The sequence below is a fragment of the Pimephales promelas genome, chromosome 6, assembly GCF_988280905.1.
Source record: "Pimephales promelas chromosome 6, fPimPro1.hap1.1, whole genome shotgun sequence".
Lineage (NCBI taxonomy): Eukaryota > Metazoa > Chordata > Actinopteri > Cypriniformes > Leuciscidae > Pimephales > Pimephales promelas.
The window spans coordinates 17,477,949-17,499,598 of record NC_142774.1 but is presented as its reverse complement, the minus strand read 5'-3'; the positions used below and the strand labels follow the sequence as shown (position 1 = coordinate 17,499,598).

General features: G+C 40.0%; 1 protein-coding gene and 1 pseudogene across 2 annotated transcripts; both read right to left on the bottom strand.

Annotated features, from left to right (window-relative positions):
• Nucleotides 1–1,516: 1,516 nt before the first annotated feature.
• LOC148978523 (uncharacterized) lies at nt 1,517–9,513 on the bottom strand (annotated as a pseudogene). The gene is made up of 5 exons (XR_016168839.1): nt 8,223–9,513; nt 7,987–8,028; nt 7,798–7,902; nt 6,299–6,412; nt 1,517–3,298 (listed from the first exon to the last, which is right to left on the bottom strand). The product of XR_016168839.1 is annotated as an uncharacterized LOC148978523 (transcript).
• A 606-nt stretch (nt 9,514–10,119) lies between these two features.
• On the bottom strand, nt 10,120–20,556 carry LOC148978522 (uncharacterized). Its single transcript, XM_089132196.1, has 10 exons — nt 20,506–20,556; nt 18,477–18,592; nt 17,832–17,988; nt 17,454–17,646; nt 17,179–17,280; nt 15,963–16,064; nt 14,747–14,848; nt 12,153–12,419; nt 11,222–11,344; nt 10,120–10,844 (listed from the first exon to the last, which is right to left on the bottom strand). The coding sequence occupies exons 2-10, from the start codon at nt 18,583–18,585 to the stop codon at nt 10,143–10,145; spliced, it is 1,857 nt and encodes a 618-aa protein (XP_088988322.1). The 5' UTR covers nt 18,586–18,592; nt 20,506–20,556; the 3' UTR covers nt 10,120–10,142.
• Between the last annotated feature and the right edge of the window lie 1,094 nt (nt 20,557–21,650).

Sequence of the window (21,650 nt, the reverse complement as noted above, 5' to 3'; positions counted from 1 at the left end):
TATATTCCCTAAAATCAATCATAATATCAAAATAAATGCTATTACCAAAATAGTATTCGCATCACCTTCAATATTTAATTTGGTTATAAGTTAGCCAACTCATTTGCCAAGGAAGTTAATATTGTTGTTGCATATTTGCCAGAAGGCAAAACAAATATGCACCCATGTGAAATGAGAATAGCTCATTTTAATGCTTCACTGTGGGAGTGTTACACAATAATGTTTTATTTATTTTCATCTGATATGCCTGAGTGAACTGTGTCAACAAATTCACATGAGAGTCAGTGAAAAAATGTTATGTCAAAATTGTTAAACATGCAAACTATGATACACAGTCAAATAGGCTTGAGGTTACTATCTTTCCCAGCCTTTTTTTTTTTTTTTTCAGAATTCATAGCTCATTCACTGACCATCTTTAAATATCTTATTAAATCATCAATAAGCAGATTGACAGACTGATAGAAAATGAAAGTGTAATTCAGGGATGCAATTATTCATACCATTATAAGAGGCTCTTTTGAACACAAATAATTTCATCAGTCTGTAAATTATTAATGGCTCAGGTCAAACCACATCATCCTTATCCATCAACACGTTCCGTTTTGACATTGATCTTTCCCTCCTGTGCCTTCCGTATCTGTTGCCTCTGAAGGACAGGAACACTCCAGTGCTTATTTTAGCTGATCTCTGAATATGAAGAGCCTTTAGAATTGGACCACTCAGTTTGTCCATCAGCCCTTGAGAGACTGGCAGATGTCACCGAGGATTCATATCAAATTTTGTGCATGGAAGTGTGGAGTGCTTCTGTCTGATCTGGGAATTTTGAGACCCTGTGGTCAGTGTCTGGGCAAGGATGTTCAGTGTGGGAAAGATTGTATCCTCAGTGTGTCATTTTGCACCTTGCATTGCCCTTCTTTAACTCCTTATGCCCGTGTTATTGACTGTGAGGTGATCTATCACTCACACATCACAGACTCAGACATATTATACTTTATTTCATTTTATTAAAAAGAGCTTAAACCCCCCCTCCCACACACACACACACACACACACACACACACACACACATTCTGACGCAGGCCCCCTAATGGGGCCCACAAGTTTTTTTATGCGTTGTGGGATCCACCCTTTGCAGTGGTCCTACACTGCTGTAAAAAATAACATTAGATCTAAAAAAAAATCTAAATCATTAATATCACTTCAATTTGACAAATTTCTAAAGTTTTGTCCAAAAAGGTATTTGGCCCCTTGTGGGCCCCGTTTCTAGGATTGCCGACTTGTGGGGTCTGCCCACATACACACATACATACCAAGTTTTTATATGTTAATGGGGCCCAAGGTCACTATCTGCAGCTGCTGACACCAGCCTTTATTATTACTCCCAGTTTCCTTATTTTGGACTAAAATAGTTTTGTAATGAGTAATTATAATAATTAAAATGAGTAATTATAGTAATTATGTATATATGTGAAACTTTCCATCTGCCTTTACAGATAACAAGACATACGACTTTAAAGACAGTTTTATGACAACTGAAATGACCAGTTTTATTTTAATGACAGTTTATGCCACACAGTTGTCAGTCCAACTTTTTATGAAATGATTAAAACAAATTTTAGTTTTTAAACAACAAACAAATTACATTTTAGAAAGTTTTAACAAATTTTGAAATCATGATACACAGATATTTAAAGAAATGAAAAATCCTTGAAATGTGAAATATTTAACATATTCCCAACACACTTTCAGTGTTCAGGCCCTAAAATAAATTAAAAAAAGATATTAAAATAAACAAGAATAAATCAATATCCATCCAACATCCATCCATATATCCAACATCTACCCTACATCCATCCATCCAACATCTACCCTTTATTCATCCATCCAACATCTACCCTACATCCATCCTTCCAACATCTACCCTACATCCATCCTTCCAACATCTACCCTACATCCATCCTTCCAACATCTACCCTACATCCATCCTTCCAACATCTACCCTACATCCATCCTTCCAACATCTACCCTACATCCATCCTTCCAACATCTACCCTACATCCATCCTTCCAACATCTACCCTACATCCATCCTTCCAACATCTACCCTACATCCATCCTTCCAACATCTACCCTACATCCATCCTTCCAACATCTACCCTACATCCATCCTTCCAACATCTACCCTACATCCATCCTTCCAACATCTACCCTACATCCATCCTTCCAACATCTACCCTACATCCATCCTTCCAACATCTACCCTACATCCATCCTTCCAACATCTACCCTACATCCATCCTTCCAACATCTACCCTACATCCATCCTTCCAACATCTACCTTACATCCATCCTTCCAACATCTACCCTACATCCATCCTTCCAACATCTACCCTACATCCATCCTTCCAACATCTATCCTACATCCATCCAACATTCATTACCTCAGTTCCAGTGCTTTTCACAGTAGACTTTTCTTCTCAGGGCTGTAATGTGATTTTTAACATATATTTAACTGCTTTCCAGTCTCTATTTCTGAGAGCTTGAGGTTCTGCAGTAATGCAGCGCTGACATTCTTCTTTTCCAGGAACTTGATTCATTGATTCTTGATTCAAGCCCCAAAAATTCATCCATCCATCTAATATCCACCCTACATCCATCCAACATTCATCCATCCAACATCTACCCTACATCCATCCAACATTCATCCAGCGATCATGTATCCTACATCCATCCAACATTCATCCATCCAACATCTATCCTACATCCATCCAACATTCATCCATCCAACATCTACTCTACATCCATCCAACATTCATCCAGGCATCATCTATCCTACATCCACCCATCTCTCAAAAATCCATCCAACATCCATCCATCCATCTATTCAAAAATAAAATTAAATAAGTGCTGTGAAGAACTGTGAAATGTGTTAAAAAAAAAAATGAAAATTTGAAGGCCACTGGACACCCATAAAACCTGAGCAAACCCCTACAACAAGGTTACAACAGAACACAACCAAAGACTAAAATTTTAAGATCCTACCTCAAATCTTTTGGTTTTACCTCAGTTCCAGTGCTTTTCACACTAGACTTTTCTTCTCAGGGCTGTAATGCGATTTTTGACATAATATTTAACTGCTTTCCAGTCTCTATTTCTGAGAGCTTGAGGTTCTGCAGTAATGCAGCGCTGACATTCTTCTTTCCCAGGAACTTGATTCATTACAATAAATCTCCTCAAATGTGTGTCCACGGCAGCACACTCGTCTGGGGTCCAGCTTCTTTTGACGGCCGTTTGTTTTCCTATGTAGGCAAAAACACAAAACATTGTAGGTTTTCTTTTATAAATAAATTTTTATCTTACTTAACCCTGTAAGACCCACTGTTTCAGAATTACATCAATTGTGGTTATTCCCCAAAACCCGCTTTGTCTTTTTTAATTGTTTGTTTTCCACATCAATATGATCTGTGGGTCCTACATTTTATTCCCACCACGTAATTGAATCCAGGATTTGTGTACAAAGCCCACCCTTAAGTCAAGAAATGACACATCCAACAACTTTCTGATCAAGCAACATGCCTTTGAATTACTGGACTGGATTCATCTTCAAGTAAGTAAAATGCTTGGAATATGTTTTTCTGTGTTTATTACAGTGTCTAGAGCAAGGACATTTACAGTAAATGTTGAAAATATGCCCTACATTTTGTACATTTTTGAGCTTGTTTTATAAATAATTTTACAATTTTACAATAATTTATAAGAAATTACAATGTTGGATGAGAGTGGCAGTCGTAATTGCCCTGTATTTAAAGGAATCATAACCTGCAATTTTCACTTTTCCACGAGAATCAATGTATGTTAAGATTGCCTAACGATTATACATTGCAAATTGACAACGAAACCTAACAAAGAAATTCAGAAATTCTGTGTGTACAAAATGTTCTCATCAATTTATAGTCAAAGTGCTTATTATCATTAGGCCAATAACCTTTATTTAACCAGGTCTGACCCATTGAGACCCAAGATGTCCTCTTATGTAAGAGACACCTGGCCAATCCTCCAAGCGGTGCTTTGTTCTGACACAGGTGTAAATGTTCATCACTGTTAGATTTTGTTGTAAACTGGACGGTGAATGCATTCCTGTAAGGATTACAATCACAGTCTACTATAGGTGAGCCATTAGGTATAATGTGACCGGTGAGATGTGTGAATAGGCTGCTTTAGTCCAAAGTGTGAACACGTCATAATGAGGCATGTGTGCTATTTGTATATACAAATGTACATTTGTTTCAATTTTATCTATTTCTTTTCAGAATGCCACCAGCAAAGGAGAAATCCTCGGTACAATGTGCACAATGTAATCCAAAAGTTTGTGTCAGAAGATTTGGTTCAAGCTCTGGCAACAAATACGAATGAGTACAGCTTTCAAAATGACGAAAGATCAGTCAACACTAATACAAAAGAAATACAGGCAGCATTGGGCATGTACCTGAGGATGGAACATTACATTTTGTAAACAATTTAACCTTGCCAGAGACTGACAAGAGGGACAAACTCTGGAAACTCAGACCACAGCTTGATTCAAAACTGCCTGCAGATGGTACCAGAAAAGCACATTCCATGGACAAGATGATGATCCCCTTCAACAGGAAGTTCAGCGGCATCAAGAAGTATATGCAAGGTAATCTACGCTCATGGGGCTTTGAAGTATGGGTGAAAGCTGAAATCTCTAGCATGATGCTTGACTTTGATGTTAACCAAGGGAGCAACAATGAAGTACGAGTCAAATCTAAACTTGGATTGTCAGGTGGTGTTGTAATGAAGCTTGCCTCCACATTTCCAAAGGGTCAACACAACAAGATCTAGGCAGACAACCACTTCACCTCCATTCCACTGGTAGTGAAGCTCCTTGAGGAAGGAATGCATTATGTGTGAACAGCCAGGCAAATGCATCTACCGAACAGTAATCTTTACATGCGAAGAGCTTGAAGAAGAAGGGCAGAGGAATCTTTGACCACAGAGTGGTGGGGAAACAACATCTGTGCTGTCAAATGGTACGACAACAGGGCGGTGACACTTGTGTCATCCTTCGCTGGACCAGGACCTGTTCAGGAGATTCAAGACTGGGACAAAGCCGCCAAAACCTACATTGACGTTAGAAAGGCTTCCATTGTGGGCATCTACAATAAATACATGGGAGGTGTGGATCTGTTGGACTCAATTACAGCAAATCACAAGTATGCACTGAAATCCTGGTGGTGGTACATGTGCATCTTCTGGCACACAATCACCCTTACTGTGGTCATCGCCTGGCTCCTCTACAAGCAGCACAGCCTATGCTCTCAGGATGCCAAAGAGGGAGATACTGAACATGAGAAAGTTCCAAGCACAGCTGGCTTCCTCTCTCATTGCGGTAATGATCTATTTGTGCTATTTACCTTGTTCGTGAAAAATCAGACTGGTATTTGAGATGTACATAAATTGAGACATTTGTTCTTTAGATTCTAATCTGGTGGACAGAACACTGAAAACGCCAAAGAGAGGACGGCCATTTTCAGCCAACAAGAGCCCAGAGATAGGAGCCCTCTGAATGGTGGAAAGAGACCACACATGGATGATGGAAGTCCAAAGGCTCCCTCTTCTAAAAAGTCACGCAAACCACCGCCCATGGACGTGCGCATGGACCAAACTGGACATTTCCCCCTGAAGACAAAGAGAGGGCTCTGCAGATGTTGCAGTAAAGGGTACACCAATACCCAAAGCAGCAAGTGTGATGTCCGCCTCTGTTTTTCAGAGGACAGGAACCGTTTCTGGGATTACCACTATAGAGAAGAGAGAACACTGCAGACGTTGCACTGTTAACAATGTAAATAAATAAAGTTCTTATTTGTTGGAATAAACAACTCTTCATAATAACATGACTGAGATTATTATTCATTTTATACACTGGTTTGAGACTTGGATGAAGGAACACTAGCAGTTAGGAGGTATTTAAGGTGATCGGAGGTTGTTGGAGTTTTTCAACTGGTCACTGTATACCTCTGTCGTTGGAGGAAATACAAGCATTTTTCCTGAATAACTCCATAAAGTGTTAAAGATTTTTTTTTCTTTAATATAACAGACTTCTTATTGATATAAAGGTGATAATGGCAGTCTTTCCCCAACCCTGGCACCGGACAGTAAGGAGGGATATTAAAAATATTTAAATATTTAAAGTGTTGAGTCAAGGAAGCAAAGTAAAAGACCTTAAAAAATAAATGAGCAACTCTGGCCCAAAAGAGAGAGCAAGCCCCAAAGCTTACCTCTCTTTTTTGCAGACACACTCCGGTTTTGGACTTGTGATGTGGAGGGACATTCTTGCAGGGATGACACGCTGACCTCATCTTCTGACCCCTCTTCTCTTGGCATACTGACATCTGGACAAAGAAATAACTTTATTGTAGTATACACAACATGAAATACGTAATAGCCGTCAGTACAGTGGTTGTGTTATTTTATAAAATAATTCAGTTTATTTATATAGCCCCGATTCACAACAGATGTCGTCTCGAGGCACTTAACAAGAAGTCAGTATATGGGATTTGTGTCCCTTACAGAGACACTGTTTATTTCATCCCATCTCCTATCGTCCTAAATTCTTCTCAAGTGACTAGTGACGTGAAAATATTAGTTTTCATGTTAGGGATGAGCAACTCCAGTCCTCAAGGGCCACTATTCTGCAGGTCTGAGATGTTTCCCTGCTTCAACACACCTGATTCAAATTAAATAAATCAAACAGCTTGTTGCCAAGCTCTGCAAAATGAATCAGGTGTGTAGCAGCAGGGAAACATAAAAGGACCTAAAGGATAGTGGCCCTCAAGCAGTACATTTCCTCATATAGTATAAGGACGACAGACCGTTCCCACGCAGTCCACTAGTGCTGAAGTAGCTGCGCGCTGTAAAGATTGTATGTTGGACAATATAAGATGAACTGATTTCATCAGACAGAGAGCGACTGTAGTTACCATCACAAGTAGCATTAACGTTTAGGTTAGTGTGCCCTCACCTACTGTTTATAGGTTGCTCCAATCTCACGGCGCAGACTTCACGCAGGGATTGCACGGCTACTCAAACATTTGTCCTCCTCAACTATGTACGAGTACACAGTTACAGCGAGTCGAGTACGAGTACGCAGATGAGGAGGTAACATGTCAAGACGACACGGCTGTACGAGTTTATTTGATGTCATCTAACCCGATGGCATGTGCGTTTGAGCCAGTGATGAGGAGGAGAGTTGAGAGACCCGTTTTTGCAGAAGTTGAGGGAGCTGCAGTGGCTCCGGAGGAGAGGGTCGGCAATCCTTTGCAGTGCAAGTGCAGTCACTGCGATCAACCGTGGAGTCTGTTTGCTGCCATGAACCAGACTTGGATAATGTGCTCAGGGAATTGTCCTGCATCACCTTATCCAGCTCATTTCAGATGTTCTGTAGTGACAGGGACGTGTTGGAGTAGCTGTGCTATCCCTGTATGAAGTCCGTGCCAAAAGATTAGAGCAACCTATAAGCAATAGGTGGGTTCACGCTAACCACAAAATGAAATGCTACTTGTAATTTCAGGCAGTACTGAAGCAGTGTTCAGTTTTAAAACTGGGGTTGTGTTTGACTGATTGTGCAGCCTCTGCATCAGACAGGTCTCCTGACAGAGTTGCAGGAGAAAGAGGTGGGTAGGACAAAGAAGGGAGATGGAGTTGTTGATGTTCAATTTTTTGCCAAGTGCCGTGTGAAATGCAAGAAAGGAAAGGTAAGAATTGCGTTCAAGCTCACCGGTTGAAGACACTCTCTGGTTTTGACTTTGTGATGTGGAGGTACATTCTTGCATGGATGATATGAGCTCATCGTCTGACCCATCATCTCTTAGCATACCGACATCTGGAGAGGGAAATAACTCATGAATACACAAAATATCTAAAACGGATCATTTAGAATCAATTTAGGAACATCGTATACACATACCTTCAATATCCTCAGCTAAAGGTCCCTCCATGTCAATGGTCTCTAAAATGATAATTGATAAAAAATTGAGATTGGAAAGCTGAAACTATGGGCAATCTGCAAGAGTATACAACAGTAGTATTATCTCTCATCCCGTCACTATTACTGCCCTATGCTTTACATTGCAAATAGTTGTTTTCTGAATGCGGAAGACTAAATGTCATATATTGTGCCTTCAGGAATATAAAGTTAATTACCATTCACATCGACTTGTATTTCATCGAGGCTCTTTCCTTTGTAATCTCCTAGGCGTCCTTGTTCCATTGCGAGGAGGACTTTACTCACTTTGGCTAATTGGAGGGTGCTTTCTGGGAGCCTGTAGTGTTTCCTGTGAACAGCGATATTATGACCGAGGAAGTCTGCCAACTGGTCGAGCTCGGTGGTTTTGAGGTTCAAAACAGTAGACAGGGTAGCAATATGTTTCCTCAGTTGAATTGATTTTAGCGCTTGAGGATTTTTTATGTCACCGCATTCACTGACAAATTGCCTCATGCAGTCACAAGCCCTGAGGTAATGGGCAGATTGTGGCAATGCAAACAGATATTCATTGTCCTTCAGCACCCCACATACTTCTCTGCACTCAGTAAGAGCATCAAGTGATTCTCTCATTAATGGGGTTAGAAGAACTGGAACCTTCCTTCCTCTTTTTCCAACAATTGCTATTCGCACGAAATGCCTGCAGAGCTTCTGCTCAAGCGGTGTGAGGGCCAAATTTACATCTCCCTGTTCCTCTGATGTGTCTTTCGATAAGTATGCAGACAGGTGCATTCGGGACACTTCACCTGCTCTCCGCCGATTAAAAAGCATAACTTGAGTCAACGTTACTTTTGCAAGTTCCTTCCAATTTGTGGATGAACGATGTTCTTTTAAATCTTTGAGATGTTGCTGCTGTTTTTCTTCTAGATAGCAATGTAGCTTTTGGATATCTTGTGTAAGAGGTAAAAGTTGCGGTGCTTCCATTTGGCCCGGTTAAGCTGGGTTAATGCCTGGCCTGCAATATCAAACCTCCAACTCTCTAAATACAACTGTGCGAACTCCTCAGCATCTTTAATGGTTTCCTTATCTCTCTTTTTCAGTCCTTCGGACTTGATAAACATAGCCAACGAATGCAGGCTGTGTCCTACCTTGCGTGCAAGAGATGGACATTGGTATATCCCAGTTTCCTCACTGAATCCAGATAGGTTCTTTGCAGCTCTGACAACCTGTGAGTACTGTTCAGGTTTGATGAGTTCTTGAATGGTCCTCACACGTGTGATTTTGTTAGCTTCCAATAAAAGCCTGCCAAGTTCTCGCAGTTTTTGGCGTATATACTGGTGTTGACTGACTATCTTCTCATTCTTTTTGAACAACCTGAACCCATAATTGAGGATGCAGTTGTCTCCTTTAATTGCAACTGTGATCTCGTCCTGAATCATTACACTCAAGAACTTCCAATACGCATCTGTATATTCTGATGGAGAAGGTTCAGCGAAAGCACATAATGCCTGAACTCTATTTTTACCAGGTTTAGCATTTTTGGGTTTGAAGCTGCAGACCTTGAAATGCCGCCACATCGCTCTTCTTGAGAACAGCCCATAGCAATGAATGCAATGTGCAAATTTATGTCCGTCTGACTTTTTTACTGGTTGTTTACATGGGATTAGTTTTCCTTTTTTTTTTTCCAAAACATGACTGTTGTGCTCGAAGTTTCCCTTATTTCGTATGTAGTCCAATTGTAGTTTTCTTTCCTTTGAGTTTTTTGGTAAACTGAATGCTTTCGCAACATCCGATTCATCTTGGTGTTTACGCCATAAGTGTCTTGACATTTTCTGGACAAACTTCTTGCAATAAAAGCAGAAATGTTTCTTGTTATAGCTTCTGGATCCGTCATCTTTCTTTAAAGTTGGACTGACAATCATGTACTGCTCTTCTTCCAGGGGCACTGAAACACTGTTTTCAGAAAATGTTGCGATTTCCTTTTCATTCCCATCAACTCTGCTATTTGGAAATCTTTGTGTGGGATCATGACATCTTTCCAAAAGTCTTCTCTGGCTAAAGTCAAATTGGCTATGACTAGAGGACTCGCTTCCACTCTCTCGGGAGGATCTACTTCCACTCTCCATGGACTTAGACTTGCTCTATCTGGAGGACTCGCTTCCACTCTCTCGGGAGGATCTACTTCCACTCTCCATGGACTTAGACTTGCTCTGTCTGGAGGACTCGCTTCCACTCTTTCGTGAGGATCTACTTCCACTTTCCCCGGGCTTAGACTTGCTCTGTCTGGAGGACTCGCTTCCACTCTTTCGTGAGGATCTACTTCCACTCTCCATGGACTTAGACTTGCTCTGTCTGGAGGACTCGCTTCCACTCTCTCGGGCGGATCTACTTCCACTCTCCATGGACTTAGACTTGCTCTGTCTGGAGGACTCGCTTCCACTCTTTCGTGAGGATCTACTTCCACTTTCCCCGGGCTTAGACTTGCTCTGTCTGGAGGACTCGCTTCCACTCTTTCGTGAGGATCTACTTCCACTTTCCCCGGGCTTAGACTTGCTCTGTCTGGAGGACTCGCTTCCACTCTCTCGGGCGGATCTACTTCCACTCTCCATGGACTTAGACTTGCTCTGTCTGGAGGACTCGCTTCCACTCTCTCGGGAGGATCTACTTCTTTCTCTGGGCTTAAACTTGCTCTTACCGGATGATGCACCTTTCTTCTTTTTTTCCTTTTTCAGGGTTAATTCCATACTGCTATCACTTTCTGTGCTTTCATCCCTGGGATTTGGAATATACTCCTCTTCGCTACCTAAGTTTGAGTCATCTGATTCCACGAGATTCATCTGAATCTTTAAAAACAAACACAAATCTGTTAATACCTATTTTTTCAAAATTACATATAAAAACCTGAGTATACTGATTGAACAGGGTCAGGATACTAAATGAAGAAAAATCTGTATGGACCATTTTCAATACAAGTACATTTTTAAATTAGAAGAATCCCCATTAGACTCACTAGCAAGAGCAACTGCCCAGCCCCAGCCCAACCCAGCCCTAGACCAGCCCTAGCCCCAGCCCAACCCAGCCCTAGACCAGCCCCAGCCCCAGCCCTAGCTCCAGCCCCAGTCCTAGCTCCAGCCCTAGACCAGCCCTAGCCCTAGCCCCATCCCTAGCCCCAGCCCCAGCCCTAGACCAGCCCCAGCCAAAAAAAAAAAAAAAGACTTACGGGACGGCAAGACCTTCTTCTCAGCTTCTGTGAAACCCTTTCAGGATTAAAAAAAGGAGTCTCCTCTGCACTGTCACTACTTGAATCATGGAGACCGTGTGTAAAATCTTGTACTCTATCCATCTGCAAAAAGGGAGACATGGAGATGTTTTGTTGTATGATTGCTGTATTTTTAATTGATAGGGAGACCATTCAGGGGTTGTCAGGTGAGCTAGACACCTATGAAAATTATTGACCAATATTACCCCTCCATCAACCTGCTGAGGCCCATGTCCAAACTGCCTTCCAGGTGAAGTAAACGTTGACAAAAATATATATATATATAAAAAAAAAGAGTAACATTTCAGTTTTCATCCATTTAATTGTTAAAATTAATGACTTCACAAGAATGATTCATCATAATAATATAGTGTCATTCCTGTAGACATGGAACTACTCCAGAGAGAGGGAGAGATTAGTCAATAATTTTCCAAAGTGTCTTCCTCACCTCACAATTGTCTCCCTATCAATTAAAAATCAGCAATTAGTCAGAAAAGAATAATTCTCTAATAAATGATTACTGATCGATTGTTGGTGAACTCTATTTAATTGATAATTTAATGCACCAGGTGAGGCGGAGGACTCAACCAGATTTTGGCAACAGAGACCGGCCACTAGGCGCGTTGTATCTTTTTTTTTTTTTTTTAAACACACCTGAGCGCTGATCACTGGACATCACTCCTGCAGGTGTTTATGCCAGTCCAATAGATTCAATTTCAAATGAGTCCATTTAAATTCAGATTTTAAAAGCAATTGTTCAAAACAATCGATTCAGGTTCAAAGTGAATGATTCCCATTCAAATATAAAATAATTCAAATTCACTTACTAGTGGCACAAAAATTATCACATAAGCAAGTTAATTATATTGTTAAAATGTGTTTCGGGGCATACCAGAATGCTTTTTGTGCGTCTCAGCCGTGGAACAAGTTCATCATCCGATTCATTGTTGGAATGGTTGCTTGAAGAAGCCTCATCACAAGTTTCTTTCACAACAGTTTCATCTGAATTGTACAAATGATCTGAAACATCTGGGCCAATATCATTCTGCCCTATAAGAACATCCAGGTGTGGGGTGGGAGGTTCGTTTTCCATACCATCCTCATCAGTTTCATCACTATCTGGATAATCAACCAGTGAAAATCCTTGGACAGTAAATACCTAAAAAATAAACAAAAATGTATTAAGTATGGAATTAGAAAGGTTGGCCAAAGAAACATGGCATGGTCTGACTAAAAATCTAAATCCAGAAATGTGAACACCAGCCCTTTTAGACAGTGTACAATTATAAATGTTAAAATCAGAGTACAGTTATACTGAAGTATTACAATACTATCATACAGTTGCCTGAGGAAGACCATTTGGATCCCCACGTTGGTAACACTTTATTTGAAATGGTGTGCATAAGACTGACATAACACTGTCATAAACTTGACATAACACCTGTCATGAACATGAAGCAGTCTTTATGAATGTTTATGACTTTTGTCATTAAGTGTCATTCGGTAAATTATGACACTTTTAATGCAAAGTGTGTGACGTTACCTGGCCGTTAACAGCCAATATAAAGCCACATAAGCATTGGTCCACTTTAGTAATAGAACGCCACATACATGTCAGCATAGATGAAGTGTTTGAAAGTACTTTTACCTCTGAGCAGGTCTGATCTGGGTTTGGTCCATCATTTAGCATCTGAGGAACAGGGCTGGTCTCATTCTCTACTGCGGCAGCAGGAGTCTGAAGGCCTTTCACCTGAAATAGACAGACAAGAAGAGACTCAGAACTGTATGAAGAGACATTCACAGGCTAATACAGTCATCTAATGGTGAAACAGCACTGAACTTTGTGGACTAAAAAGCAGCTCACGTCTATTCAAGGAGTTTGCAGGGGATGAAATGAAAATATTTCTTTAAAACATCTAACAGCTCAGATACAGTATGCAATTATGAATGTTAAAATCATAGTTGAGGTCTTGTCAGGTGTTGCTATAGTGCATTAGAAACACTTACAGTAAGAACTGGACGGAAGGGCCCCACAAGGGTCTGACTACAGACATGTGAGTGTGTAAAGGAGAGACTAGAGAAACAAGTGTATTTGGAAGATGGAAGGAAGGACCCCATAAGGACATGACTGGAAACATGACGGTGTGTGTGACATTACCTGGCCTTTAACAGCCAATATAAAGCCACATAAGCATTGGTCCACTTTAGTAATAGAACACAACCACATACATGTCAGCATAGATGAAGTGTTTGAAAGTACTTTTACCTCTGAGCAGGTCTGATCTGGGTTTGGGCCATCATTTAGCATCTGAGGAACAGGGCTGGTCTCATTCTCTACTGCGGCAGCAGGAGTCTGAAGGCCTTTCACCTGAAATAGACAGACAAGAAGAGACTCAGAACTGTATGAAGAGACATTCACAGGCTAATACAGTCATCTAATGGTGAAACAGCACTGAACTTTGTGGACTAAAAAGCAGCTCACGTCTATTCCAGGAGTTTAGAGTGGATCAAATGAAAATATTTCCTTAAAACATCTAACAGCTCAGATACAGTATGCAATTATAAATGTTAAAATCATAGTTGAGGTCTTGTCAGGTGTTGCTATAGTGCATTAAAAGCACTTACAGTAAGAACTGGACGGAAGGGCCCCACAAGGGTCTGACTAAAGACATGTGAGTGTGTAAAGGAGAGACTAGAGAAACAAGTGTATTTGGAAGATGGAAGGAAGGACCCCATAAGGACATGACTGGAAACATGACGGTGTGTGTGACGTTACCTGGCCTTTAACAGCCAATATAAAGCCACATAAGCATTGGTCCACTTTAGTAATAGAACGCCACATACATGTCAGCATAGATGAAGTGTTTGAAAGTACTTTTACCTCTGAGCAGGTCTGATCTGGGTTTGGGCCATCATTTAGCATCTGAAGAACAGGGCTGGTCTCATTCTCTACTGTGGCAGCAGGAGTCTGAAGGCCTTTCACCTGAAATAGACAGACAGAGACTCAGAACTGTATGAAGAGACATTCACAGGCTAATACAGTCATCTAATGGTGAAACAGCACTGAACTTTGTGGACTAAAAAGCAGCTCACGTCTATTCCAGGAGTTTAGAGTGGATCAAATGAAAATATTTCCTTAAAACATCTAACAGCTCAGATACAGTATGCAATTATGAATGTTAAAATCATAGTTGAGGTCTTGTCAGGTGTTGCTATAGTGCATTAGAAACACTTACAGTAAGAACTGGACGGAAGGGCCCCACAAGGGTCTGACTACAGACATGTGAGTGTGTAAAGGAGAGACTAGAGAAACAAGTGTATGATGGAAGGAAGGACCCCATAAGGACATGACTGGAAACATGACGGTGTGTGTGACATTACCTGGCCTTTAACAGCCAATATAAAGCCACATAAGCATTGGTCCACTTTAGTAATAGAACGCCACATACATGTCAGCATAGATGAAGTGTTTGAAAGTACTTTTACCTGTGAGCAGGTCTGATCTGGGTTTGGGCCATCATTTAGCATCTGAGGAACAGGGCTGGTCTCATTCTCTACTGCGGCAGCAGGAGTCTGAAGGCCTTTCACCTGAAATAGACAGACAGAGACTCAGAACTGTATGAAGAGACATTCACAGGCTAATACAGTCATCTAATGGTGAAACAGCACTGAACTTTGTGAACTAAAAAGCAGCTCACGTCTATTCCAGGAGTTTAGAGTGGATCAAATGAAAATATTTCCTTAAAACATCTAACAGCTCAGATACAGTATGCAATTATAAATGTTAAAATCATAGTTGAGGTCTTGTCAGGTGTTGCTATAGTGCATTAAAAGCACTTACAGTAAGAACTGGACGAAAGGGCCCCACAAGGGTCTGACTAAAGACATGTGAGTGTGTAAAGGAGAGACTAGAGAAACAAGTGTATTTGGAAGATGGAAGGAAGGACCCCATAAGGACATGACTGGAAACATGACGGTGTGTGTGACGTTACCTGGCCTTTAACAGCCAATATAAAGCCACATAAGCATTGGTCCACTTTAGTAATAGAACGCCACATACATGTCAGCATAGATGAAGTGTTTGAAAGTACTTTTACCTCTGAGCAGGTCTGATCTGGGTTTGGGCCATCATTTAGCATCTGAAGAACAGGGCTGGTCTCATTCTCTACTGTGGCAGCAGGAGTCTGAAGGCCTTTCACCTGAAATAGACAGACAGAGACTCAGAACTGTATGAAGAGACATTCACAGGCTAATACAGTCATCTAATGGTGAAACAGCACTGAACTTTGTGGACTAAAAAGCAGCTCACGTCTATTCCAGGAGTTTAGAGTGGATCAAATGAAAATATTTCCTTAAAACATCTAACAGCTCAGATACAGTATGCAATTATGAATGTTAAAATCATAGTTGAGGTCTTGTCAGGTGTTGCTATAGTGCATTAGAAACACTTACAGTAAGAACTGGACGGAAGGGCCCCACAAGGGTCTGACTACAGACATGTGAGTGTGTAAAGGAGAGACTAGAGAAACAAGTGTATGATGGAAGGAAGGACCCCATAAGGACATGACTGGAAACATGACGGTGTGTGTGACATTACCTGGCCTTTAACAGCCAATATAAAGCCACATAAGCATTGGTCCACTTTAGTAATAGAACGCCACATACATGTCAGTATAGATGAAATGTTTGAAAGTACTTTTACCTGTGAGCAGGTCTGATCTGGGTTTGGGCCATCATTTAGCATCTGAGGAACAGGGCTGGTCTCATTCTCTACTGCGGCAGCAGGAGTCTGAAGGCCTTTCACCTGAAATAGACAGACAGAGACTCAGAACTGTATGAAGAGACATTCACAGGCTAATACAGTCATCTAATGGTGAAACAGCACTGAACTTTGTGAACTAAAAAGCAGCTCACGTCTATTCCAGGAGTTTAGAGTGGATCAAATGAAAATATTTCCTTAAAACATCTAACAGCTCAGATACAGTATGCAATTATAAATGTTAAAATCATAGTTGAGGTCTTGTCAGGTGTTGCTATAGTGCATTAAAAGCACTTACAGTAAGAACTGGACGGAAGGGCCCCACAAGGGTCTGACTAAAGACATGTGAGTGTGTAAAGGAGAGACTAGAGAAACAAGTGTATTTGGAAGATGGAAGGAAGGACCCCATAAGGACATGACTGGAAACATGACGGTGTGTGTGACGTTACCTGGCCTTTAACAGCCAATATAAAGCCACATAAGCATTGGTCCACTTTAGTAATAGAACGCCACATACATGTCAGCATAGATGAAGTGTTTGAAAGTACTTTTACCTCTGAGCAGGTCTGATCTGGGTTTGGGCCATCATTTAGCATCTGAAGAACAGGGCTGGTCTCATTCTCTACTGTGGCAGCAGGAGTCTGAAGGCCTTTCACCTGAAATAGACAGACAGAGACTCAGAACTGTATGAAGAGACATTCACAGGCTAATACAGTCATCTAATGGTGAAACAGCACTGAACTTTGTGGACTAAAAAGCAGCTCACGTCTATTCAAGGAGTTTGCAGGGGATGAAATGAAAATATTTCTTTAAAACATCTAACAGCTCAGATACAGTATGCAATTATGAATGTTAAAATCATAGTTGAGGTCTTGTCAGGTGTTGCTATAGTGCATTAGAAACACTTACAGTAAGAACTGGACGGAAGGGCCCCACAAGGGTCTGACTACAGACATGTGAGTGTGTAAAGGAGAGACTAGAGAAACAAGTGTATGATGGAAGGAAGGACCCCATAAGGACATGACTGGAAACATGACGGTGTGTGTGACATTACCTGGCCTTTAACAGCCAATATAAAGCCACATAAGCATTGGTCCACTTTAGTAATAGAACGCCACATACATGTCAGCATAGATGAAGTGTTTGAAAGTACTTTTACCTCTGAGCAGGTCTGATCTGGGTTTGGTCCATCATTTAGCATCTGAAGAACAGGGCTGGTCTCATTCTCTACTGCGGCAGCAGGAGCTTGGGTTTTTTTCAACTGGATTGCAGATAAAGAAGAACTCATTTTAAAAACACATCAAAGACCAAATATTAAATGCATTTCCATAGACAGTCAAGAGTAATATTGGACACATGGTTAATATTGGAGAAATACAAAATTTGCTTTTGCAAAAAAAAAAGAAAACTCTAAACTTAATCTAACCAACTCACCTTACTGCGCCAAGGCCATTTTGAATCACCATAGTTGTAATCAATTTCATCTCCTATTTCTATTTTCTTCAGAGAAAATAGGCACAAATGTGGTTTGTTGTCAACTATGATTTTTTTCATAACGCAATTCGGATTTTGGTGGTTGTCGTTGACCAAACGTCCTAGAGAAAAATCGTCTTGCGATGCATCCAGGCTGAAAAGTATCAGAAAAATGGTAACAGTTTTACATCTTTTTAAAAGTTTTATTGAAAGAGTTATTTTTAAAGGAATTTAAGAGTATTTGTGCTTAATTCATTCATCAAGTATTAAACCCTTGTTTCAGAGTTAACTCGTAATTTCTATAAATCAATAAAAAAACATCCATCTTTCAATGTTTACCATAAGTGATGATTCTGCCACTGAAAGTCAAAGAGAAATGTGCTTTCAATCTCTGAGTATTTTCTTGACTTGCTTTCCTCCTGTGTGAGGAGTTTACCCCTGTACTCCAACACGAAGTCCCCGGGTTCAATGGGTTGTGTGGCAAACACTCCTCTTCCTACAATAATATATAATAATTAAACATTTCATTCTGGGACTCAAAAAGAGATACTACAGTATTTTCAAAGTGAGGATGAGGTTCTTGCGTCTAGTCAGTGTATTACCTGCAGACAATGATCACAGATTAAGAACGGACCAAACTGTCAGGGACCAGTGGATTAAATTCATTTTTAATGACGCAGTTCCTACAACCTTTCCCACTGGCTTAACATTAGGTGTCTGTGCTAATCATTTTATCATTTGGGATCAATCAAGATGAAAATTTGCCTTAAACTCTAAACTGCAGCTAGTCTACCACAGCACTTCAGTAGAATATTCTGACAAAGCACTCTGACAATCTTGCCTGGGCTGTAAATTATCACACTCACTTCGATCACTGTCTGTCTTTGACAAAGGCAAAAACTGTACCTGGTCATTACATCAACAACAATACTTTTTTTGCTTCTGAAATGCACAAGTTGTGTCAATGAATCTTCTGCAACTTACCTTTGTAATGGTCAATGAATCTCGGCATAAACCCATCCTTGTCAGTGCAAGACAGAATGTATGTCTTTGCATCGTCTATAGGCTTTTTCCTCCTCCTCCTTATGGACATAATGGCTCTGTGAAAATAATTGTAATTCGTAGTTAGTTAAGGCAAATCTCACAAAAAGGTATTCTATTGTGAAAAATAAATAAATAAACAGACATTCATACAAACATTGCAACAGCTGTGTAGCTTTGCTATTGCAGGATGCATATTGTTTAACATCAAACACGGGCTAATGAAATATGCAAATTCTGAAATATGCACAATGAAAGCTGACCGAGCCTGTTGAAACTGAGAAGTTAACTTGTTAGATGATAACCATGTTATGCTGCACAGACACTCAGTAATCAATTTAAACTAGGGCTGTCAAACTTAACTTCTGGTACAGCAGCATGGCGGCGTTGCCACATGACCATTGACTGACAGCATCACATCCTTCCTCATACATACGCGCATGGATGGTTATGGGGGGGACGGGGTCCAGGGTAGGCCGGTACCACCCAGACAAAAAGCTTGGTGAAATATATATATATATATATATATATATATATATATATATATATATATATATATATATATATATATACACTGTCTACCAGTCAAAAGTTTTAGATCAGTAAGATTTTTTATGTTTTTAAATGAAGTCTCTTCTGCTCACCAAGGCTGCTTTATTTGATGAAAATTAAAAAAACAAACGGTAATATTGTGAAATATTATGACAATTTAAAATGACTGTTTTCTATTTTTATATATTTTAAAATGTAATTTGAAAGCTGAATTTTCAACATCATTACTGTTGCTGATTTGATTACACATCAGTTTTCAGTGTCACATGATCCTTCAGAAATCATTCTAATATGCTGATTTTATGCTCAAAAAACAAATTATTATTTTCAACGTTGAAAACAGTCGTGTACCATTTCACCCCAAAATTCTATGATGAACAGAACGTTCAAAAGAACAGCATTTATTTAAAATATAATCTTTTCTAACATTATAAATGTCTTTACTGTAACATTTGATCAATTTAACTCATGCTTGATGAACACAAGTATTTTCTCATTTCTTTCCCCCAAAAATAAAAAAATAAATTCTTACTGACCCCAAACTTTTGAATGGTAGTGATTAATGTTACAAAAGCTTTCCATTTCAGATAAATTCTGTTCATTTACACTTTCTATTCATCAAAGAATCCTGAAATAAAAATGTAAAAAAAAAACTGTTGCTGATGATGCTGTAAATTCAGCTTTGATCACAGGAATAAATTACACTTGACTATATATTCACATAGAAAACTGCTGTTTTAAATTGTAATATTTCACAATATTACTATTTTTTATCAAATAATAGCAGCCTTGGTGAGCAGAAGAGACTTCTTTTAAAAAAACATAAAAAATCTTACAAATCTAAAACTTTTGCAAAGTAAATTTGGAAAAAAAAATTATAATATTTTCTCTCAACTGTCCTGCTCTAACGAACCACCTGCGGGTAGGATGTTATTCCAAAACGGCACCGTACATTAGCTTCAGTCCTGCGTTAGCTTCTGGCTAACCTCCATTAGAGAGTCCTGCCCTGTCTTGTTTACAATTCACAACCGATTCTACCTTTAACGACACGATTTCACTGCACCCCGTCTCTGTCCCGCTGTCATGTCCGTGGTGACGTTATTAGATTATGCCAACAGCTAATATTATGTCGCTAAAGTTAGCTACATGGCAGCTAAACGAGGTAGCAAACATCACGATGTAACGCCAAAATATGAACTCACCATAAAAACCTCACAATTCACAACCAACTCTACTTTTAACGACACTTCACTCCACCCCGTCTCTGCCCCGCTGTAATGTCCGTGGTGACATGTTATTAGGTTAAGCTAACTGCTAATAGTAATATTATGCCGCTAACATTAGCTAAATTGCAGCCACAAACATCACGATAAACTATAACGCCGAAATAAACTCACCATGAAAACCATGCCTAGCTTACCTGATGGATGCAGAGGTCGGTGTTTGTAAAAATGTTCTGATTTCCAACCCGTCTTCTGTCTTCAATCTTCTATCCTTGAAGTCGTCTTCTTCTTCTACGTACGTTACTTGTGCACTTTCCGCAGTTTTCCTTACTTTCGCGGGAATCGCGGCTGATTGTACAGTGCTGTAATTTCATTGGCTAAAGGTTTCAGATTCCCGCGGTGTGTATTCGATTTCGCGGGAAGTGTAAACCTGACTTCCGGTGAAAAAAAAGCTCGACGATACACACCTACACACAATTACCCACTTTTTGCTACCTTATGGGCCACTTTTTAGAGATGGAAAAAAAAGCAATGGGAGCATCAGGGGAAGCTGCTGAGCTTATTTAAATTGAAATCGGAGTGGGGCCCACCATTTTGGGCCCCACTCCGATTTTGGGACTCCTTAGGTGGGTGTGCTCCCACCGATGGGGACCCACACCGACGTATTTGTAAGTACACACACACACACACACACACACACACACACACACACACACACATATTTTCAATTACCTTGATGCAGAGAGCTGCTGAAACCTTATAATGTTAAATGGTGAACATGACAAAGATACAAAAGACAACCAATGTGATCTTTCAAAATGAGGCTGTGACATTTCATCAAATTACATTCTGCTGTCTCATTTTACAATAATGACATTTTCTTAAAATTGAAACGTGAAAATCATATCATCAAGGCATATCAATGACTTGCCACATAGTTTTTACAATTTACCTCTAGTTAAATTCATAAAGAAAATTGTTGAGGATTTTGTTCTCGGAAAACAAATATTGTAGAAATCTATAAATTATTATTTATTTATTCATACATACACAATATTTAAAGGTGCCATATGTAATCATTGAGGTAAAAATATCCAAAAAATGAGCTACACGCATCAAAAGAATGAAAAGAAATAAGTGCAATGATGTAATTAAAAAACTGACAAGTTATAGTGCTGCCGAGATATAAACCCAAATTAGCATGCTAAATTACTAGCCCCGGCCCGGCAGGTGTCGTAATACCAGTTTCGGCCATGGGAGGCGGTATGCGGGCGGGCAACATTACCACCAGCCAAACTGCAATAGACGAGTAACTCGCGCGGCGTGTGTGTGTACTTGAACC

Bases quoted from the DNA above. Each gene is read 5' to 3' on its own strand.
- LOC148978522 (XM_089132196.1), bottom strand. From the start codon at position 18,585: ATGTCCATAAGGAGGAGGAGGAAAAAGCCTATAGACGATGCAAAGACA. The intron at 14,849-15,962 runs GTAAAAGTACTT...TGTCTATTTCAG, and splicing joins CAGATCAGACCTGCTCACAG to GTGAAAGGCCTTCAGACTCC. The intron at 10,845-11,221 runs GTAAGTCTTTTT...TTGTTTTTAAAG, and splicing joins GAAGAAGGTCTTGCCGTCCC to ATTCAGATGAATCTCGTGGA.